The following is a 7,500-nucleotide window of genomic DNA, read 5'->3' on the forward strand; positions in this document are numbered from 1 at the left end:
GCTCATTACTGTATATTTGTTTTCTTCTAAAAAAGAAATCGTTTGAAAATGTTTTTAAAAATTAATGTTAATCCCTAAGGTGTTAGGAGATGTCAACACTTCAGACCTCCCATGCTGTTTGACGCGGAAGTCGCATGTTGAGTTCGCCTTTTATTTGTAGTTGATGCGGTTATGTTAAAGGAATATGTGAGGCAATATCATCCTTACTAGGCCATGAAATGAGGAGAGAAGTTGAAATGGGAAAGTTCTCCTTGGGTAAAAAGTAAGAAAAAGACCAGGCTAAAAAAAAAAAAGGATTCCATCGACAAAACAAAGAAAACTCTGTTTCCTGCTAGCGACAAGGGCTAAGTGTGCAATCAGGTATAAATAATCTATGGGTGATGATGCAGTGCTGAATGCCTTCCTGCGAATTCAAAACTGTTTTATCACAAACCCTCTTCAGGGGGCCTTACATCGATTTTCATTGGTCGATGGCATCATAGAAGCGTGACTGCAAACACACCCCCATTGACAAGGTGTGAAAACGTGTAACATATTTTCTGCCCGAAAACTGGGGGTTTATTTTGCCATGAATAGTTCCTCTTCAAATTAATTTGTAGGGTATGTAGATTTGTCAGATTTTTTACGAAATTTGGCCAAAATGATCGTTGGATATTGGTGCATGAAACTATCTCGGGCTTTAAAATGTTCGAAATATTTTTACATTGACATGTCTCTGCATGTCACAAAACTGAAAATTTTCTATGGGCCAACTTCAAAGTTTATTTTCTTCGGAAGCAGTAGGGATTTCCTAAAAACCTGACACACTTTGGTGGGCTATAGAGAGCGATTGAAATAGTACAGTTTGTTTGGTTGTGTGTGATAATGCGAAGGTGGGTAATTCAGCAAAGTGAACATGTTGGTTTTGAGTTTGAAGCTTCACGTGTGCTAAAGGAGCTGGAGTTTTACCAAAATAATGCACTTACAAAAGATTTCCTGGAAGGCACCCCAGAAGGTTAGCAGTAGGTTAGCAGTAACCTTAAGGAGGCTCAGCCGGAACAAAAACGGTTTCAGTTGTAAGAACTGGTTGTGAAAAGGATCAACTTACTGTCATGTTAGCTTGTCTTGGGGACGGTTGGAAGCTTCCTCCCTATGCCGTAGATGGAGTAGAGGATGACATCCTGTGGCAAGATAAAGACGACGCTGACCCCTTTCAGGGTTCGTACAGGTCATGGCAAACCTGGAAAGTCATGGAATTTAAGAATTTCATTTTCCAGGCCTGGAAAGTCATGGAATTTTATGGTCAGTCATGGAAAGTCATGGAAAATTGTAAATGTAGATGGTAAATTAATCACTACAGTGTCAAAGCAAGGATAAAATGGAATAGAGACAAGTTTCTATCAAACAGTCGGAAGTTTCACTGAGTTGGGCGGAAAGAGGTTGTTAATTTCTTCAAATTTGATCTGAGTAATATCCTAAAATAGGATAGTTTTGAAAATATTCTTACGTGATAGCTAAACTTAAGGTCATGGAAAATTAGAGAAGGTCATGGAAAAAGTCATGGCATTTGAAGTCCTTAAAAGAGTATGAACCTTGACTTTGATGATGAGTAGGATGCATTTGATGATGAAGCAGGATGAAATGTCTACTCTAGAACTTTTTTTTTTTTCTTGATGAGGGCGAATATTATCATGTTTTTGGAGGCATTGACAGCGACAGCGAAAATGACTTTGAGGGATTTTAACGCTTAAACAATGTAGTAAATATTGTAGAACGCGATTCATTTGTAAATATTTGCAAACATGTTAACTGGAAGACTATTTTCCTTTCTAAAGATGTGCAATATGTTGATTTCATAGTTTTATCAATCCAGAAATTTTAAAAAAGTTGTTTCAATTTCATTGCCTTATTTTACTGGTACAGAAAACTTTTTTCTCGGGTTTAGGGTGTGGCCAATATGCGAGTAAATACGGTATTTTGGATTTAATTGCTCTTATCTCAAAAGGAAACTTGGTGACCACCTTTTTTTACTGCTGAAAAGTGATTAGAAGGCCACAATGAAATTTTCGGCACCTAAAAAATTACAGAATTAAGGTGGCTCTGAATCCGCTTGACAGAATTTTTTAAAACTCTGCATAAAGTCTCGTCTTGCCCTTCTGGTTACTTTTCAGAAACAAAAAATGGTGGTCACCCAACTTCGTTTTTGTGATGATAAGCAACCAAAGACAAATTAGAGGGTTTTTTTACAGGGCTTGCCCATTGCCACAGTGACATATTACGTCACAGTAATGACTGTATCTTGTTCAGCAATAATTCATGTTTTATTTCATACCAAAATATTGCTAATTCATGATACAACTTTGTGGTGCCAGTCCTTCTAATAGGAGCGTCACTTGGAAGAGCTGGTTTGAGCCACCTTAAGCGTGGCTTGTCTAATGCTGAATTTTCATTTTTTTTGTTTTACTTGGAATAAATTTTATTTTATGTTTTCTTAATTAATTTATTCTATTCTTAGCTGTTGTTGTATTTTGTACAGGGAGTGTATAAAGTTTAGGTTTTACCTTGATCATGGCTCCTTTAAAGAATACTGCAAGCTTTTATTTACTGGCCTTTGAGAATGAGCATGTTAAACCACACCTTAAACTCAAGTGTCCCATGTGGGTGAATGAAGAGATTTATTTATCAGTTACACTATGACTGAGAGCTCAGCTTCCACAGAATACTACAAGGATGTCCAGTGGTGTCATATTAATTTTGCTGTGGAAGAGATTCATGAGAAATTTATAAGTTAGGACTTTAGTTTACTTCAGCAAAATATCTGAGCTTTCCTGAGCCAGAGTTTTGCTGATTTTTTACTTTTTTTCTCAGATCTTTTGAAGACGAAAAAAAAGCCAAAATGGGTGTCGTGGAATGTGTGAAACATGGTCTTCTAGAACCTTTCAATGTTCTTTGGGAGAAAGAAGGTCAGTTGAGTATTGTTGTTGGTCTTCACAACGTAATGCATTCTTATTTGCTGGTGGTCATAGCATCAAAAAAGAAGAATCATAATTCAAAACTCATCGCCAATTATTGATGAGCTTGGGAACTGGTGCCTTAAAAGTCAGTGGGAAGGGGCTTGTTGTGATCCAAGCACTGCAAGATGGCATCCCTTGCAACCCGCAAGCGGGAACCACTTTGAAGCAGCTGCTAACCAGCACCGTCACACTGGAACACAATCCAGTGGAAAAAAACATTTATCTTCACGACCAAGTAGCCTTGGGACGGGAAAGTTGGAGCTCAATCAACTCTGCCCCCCAAAATAAAGGCACGCCCATTGGCTCAAAAAAGCCTCAAATTCTTGAGATTAACCTTGCCTAACTTACATTAATTAGCCTCATTTTGACTTTGTCAAAAGAATGAGCCAGTTCTTTCTTAATCGGCCGAAAAAGAGTAACTACAGTAATTTGACCCTATTTCAGGTGAATATGTAGCACAATTCAAGTTTACATTGTTACTTATGCCAAATGGACCTAGCAGGTAATCCATTAAATTATTTATCTTTCAACAGAACATTCATTGTTACCAGTACATGCTTCATTCACTTGATAGCAAATGCCAAGTACAGTTGCTCCCAAAGAAACTTCATAATTGACAAGAGAAGACTAACCTTTGTCACTTCTCTAATTGACCGTGGTTGTGTTCTCATTCTTGTGTAGGATAACAGAAGGACCGTTTGATCCAGAAATAATACAATCAGAGTATTCAATACAAGATGAAGAAATTAAGGTATCCATTGTAACTGTTACTGTTACCAGTCTTGATTTAGTTGAATCTTTTTTTGTGTATGATACATGTTAGTTAAACTAAGTTTAAGAGGAAGATTAATTTGATCATTTCATTTAACATAGGGACCTGTCATTTGCCTGGTTATGTTTGCTATTAATTCATGTGATAGAGTTCTCTTAGCAAATCGGGAAACTGGCAATTGTATTTTTGTTTGTTTGTTTGTTTGTATTATTTTTTTTTTTGTAAAAAATTGTCCTTCCATAACATGTTTTGTGGAAACAGGATCGGTTTTTACAAAAGTGTGTTACTCATACCCTACAGTGTTCGTTCAACTTTTCTTTCCATCTTACCTGCAATGCCATTGCAAGAGACATAGTACATGTAGCAGCCCTTGTCTAATATTGTGAAGCTTTGCAGGAGGCAAAGTTGTTGTGGGATAAGTTGCAGTTTCCTCAATTTGTCATGGGCATTGCAAGGTGAAGAGACGCTGACAGTGAAAAGCACCAAGCAATGAATTCACTTGCAATGGCATTGAGCGGAGCCTCGAGTTGAATGAAAGATGCCCTTTTAACATCACCTGGACCCCCTCATCCTTTTTCCCAGAATTCCTATCATGTGCTTTGTTCTTTGTCAGGAAATCTTAGCAACATCAAGTAGGAAAAATCAAAAGAAGAAGAAAAAGAAGGTGGGTAGAAGCTCTGCTTGTCTCTTTCAAACATTGAACAAAGAGTCAAGTGTCCTTAACATCAATATTATGTAATTTTGCAAAAGTCAAATTTTAGCACCCTAACCTAGATATTATTTTCATGTGAACTCCTTGCCGTGATTGCTTCTAACACGTGGCACAAATTGGCTGAAGTTGACAAAAATTTTAATTAATAGTTGTTTGACCCACAGCCGAACTCCTGTAAGAGGAAAAATATTTGAGGTTGGGGGCACTTAAAATGAACTTTAACTCAAGTCTGATAAATGAAAGGGGAAATGGAAAGGTGGGCGAGTGTTTTGTGTTGGAGTAAGCAAAATTGAAAGGTGCATGACTATCCACCGCGACAACTCTCTAATTAGAAACCACAAGGCTCTGTATCCTTTAATTTCTTGAGTAACTCTGAAGCTGTGCCAGACTGCTATTTTCATGGGTCCCTTTGTCCTGTTGCTTTTGTTATCAGGGCTCAGCTGCAATGTTTGTTGGGTCATATTCTATTGTTTCATTCTTCAAATCACAGACCATGTCTGGAAAGCTGCAGGGTTTCCAATTTCTTGTATGTAGTACTCACTGGATGGGTCCCTACTTGCATTGAGCATTTCTCAAACTGCAGGCTTCTGCCGAAATTGAGGAAGAATCCTATTTATAACAAATGTCTGTTTTTCTATTCAGCCTTTAGATAAAGCAAGTGACGCTGAGGCAGTTGACACAAAGAAAGATACATCAGAGGATTGATGAATGACTTGTAACATTGTGGATTGTTTTTTAGTTTTTTTCTGTCTTAAATCCTACACAACTGTGGCAGCTACTTCAGCAAAAGAACATTACCACGTCAAGCTCATATTGAAAAAAAAAAATCGTTTTATCTATACTACGCTGACTGAATGTCTGCTTTAGACATCAGCCCAGGATTAACTGGTCCAATAAAGTCTCTGTTCCTGTAATTTCAGTGTTATAATTATTGTATTAATTTTCATAAATTGGCAACCACTATTAGTTTTATTGTTTGTTAGAGTGCATAAGAGGATGGCTATAAATTTTCTACCTTATTTACCATAAATCCTCTATTAAGCCCCCAAGGGGGCTCATTTATTTTAAGCACATTTGAGTGGGGAGCTTACGTAATTTAGCGAAATGCATTACTGGTAGCAAAAAACGCAAGAAAAAGACTAGAGTTACCGTTCCCTACTTCCTGTTTTGTACCAGGGCAATGACTGTCTAATATGAGATTTCAGTGAGGTTATATGTATTGTACAAGTTATTTGGAACTTTTTTATTTATTTATTCATTTGCGGGAACCAAATCCAAACATCAAAACTCCCAGCGTTAATGATATCTTAGTATGCTGAGGAAGCATGAGTGATGTACACTTTATGGTGCAGTTGATATAATTTGTTTCAGTCCTTCACGTGGCAATCATTCTCAGTTCTTTAGATCGTATCTCCAGCCTAAACATATATTTGTAAAATGTGACATATGAAATGATAGGGAGGGGTAGTTTGGTCTATATTTGGTTGCTTTTTGATGTAACCCCATGCCCTTCCCCAAAGTAGATTTGCATGGCTGAATGATTGAAAAGACAGTTTGCAACTTTCATCTCCAGTGGCCCTGGTCCCTTTGTGCTGTGTCTGTTTCAGTAACTAAGTGTACTACTTTCATTATTACTTTTGTTCCAAATTTTTTGGCTGCAGTACTTACCTTTTTTTCCGCAAGGTCAGAGTTTCATTATTACTTTTGTTCCAAATTTTTTGGCTGCAGTACTTACCTTTTTTCCCGCAAGGTCAGAGAGAATGTATTACAATGTCTTGCACACAAGCAAAACACCCACATTCTCCCACTAGGGAAAAATGATCCTCTAGCACCAAGGGGGTGACTACGTACGCGTAAATGAGGAAGCCAACAACTCTCAGATCTGGGAACAGGCATGACCATTCCAGGGATGGGAGGTGGGGGGTTAGGGGTCGGGGTAGAGGGTGAGGGGTGGGGTTAGGGTGTGAAAGGTACAATAGCTGAAACATCCCAAACCTTTCAAAAATGCTAACCTTAGGGCTAAACATTAAAGCATAGTGTTTAGGCCTAAGGTTTGCATTTTTGTAAAGGGTTGGGTTGTTTCAGCGATTGTACCCTTAACCCCTGGGATAGTCATGCTGCTGGAAACCAGCCCGACTCTGGTGCTGACTGTCAGAGTCACAGCCCAAGAATAAGACAAGAACGTAAGTCTTGTGGTTTGGAGAACATGCAGAAGTATGACTTTGACTTAGGTCACGTTTCAAGTCGTGGCTAAACTGACCCCCATTGATGAGGGTAAATTTTGTCTGAAATTTGAGTCTCGCTCAAGGGGAAGGATTGCTGACGTCATTGTTTACATTTTATGTCATTAACATACGAGGTTGCTCACATTCTAGGGTGGCAAAAGCCCTAATGAACCCATGCATTCCTTGTAAAGTATCAAAATTTCAAAGCATCATTGCTCAGAGATTCTGTGTTAGTCACTGCAATTGATGTAAAGTGTAATTTTACCTAACAAATAAATGCCATAAACAAATGTTGCTGTAAATCATCGTTGTGAAGTACAATAATAAAGTATTCTCGTTTGTCTCACGATGTGGTCACTTGTGATGTAGATCGCGACGTTTCGACTGCATACTGCTAGTCTTCATCAGGCGATGAGGTCGACTGGTTACGTGTCACCTTTTAAGCAGCATGCTCCGCATTGATTGTTTGGTTTTCAGCAGCTGTGATTGGTGCATTTCGATCCTCGCTTTTTCGGTGTGTTCCTTCGGCGGTCCGCTGTCTTACGGTTCTGCTGTTTATGTGTTTCTTGATCGTGGGCATCAAAGCTTCCGGAATTTCTATTCCACTATCTCTGTTGATGTTGTTAGGGTGAAGTCTTATGTGAATTGCCTCTTTGACCCTGCGTGTGTACCAATGAGGATCACGATCAATAAACTTCCTTTCGTTCCGAAGCTGGCTGTGTCCGATGTTGTTAGCGTGTTCTGAAACGGCGGAGGTCTGGGTACGGGCAAGTCGTATGTCTCGCTCATGTTCATAGG

General features: G+C 38.6%; 1 protein-coding gene across 1 annotated transcript in view; it reads left to right on the forward strand.

Moving 5' to 3' along the window:
• LOC137984718 (proliferation-associated protein 2G4-like) overlaps positions 1–5,391 on the forward strand; it is a 38,289-nt gene extending 32,898 nt beyond the window's left edge. The window contains exons 10-14 of the mRNA XM_068831978.1: positions 2,848–2,942; positions 3,438–3,495; positions 3,675–3,744; positions 4,379–4,429; positions 5,120–5,391. Of these exons, the coding sequence (XP_068688079.1) occupies positions 2,848–2,942; positions 3,438–3,495; positions 3,675–3,744; positions 4,379–4,429; positions 5,120–5,182 (337 nt within the window). The 3' untranslated portion in view covers positions 5,183–5,391. The remainder of the gene's footprint in view (positions 1–2,847; positions 2,943–3,437; positions 3,496–3,674; positions 3,745–4,378; positions 4,430–5,119) is intronic.
• The last annotated feature ends 2,109 nt before the right edge of the window (positions 5,392–7,500 follow it).

The sequence above is a fragment of the Montipora foliosa genome, chromosome 14 (assembly GCF_036669935.1).
Source record: "Montipora foliosa isolate CH-2021 chromosome 14, ASM3666993v2, whole genome shotgun sequence".
Classification (NCBI taxonomy): domain Eukaryota; kingdom Metazoa; phylum Cnidaria; class Anthozoa; order Scleractinia; family Acroporidae; genus Montipora; species Montipora foliosa.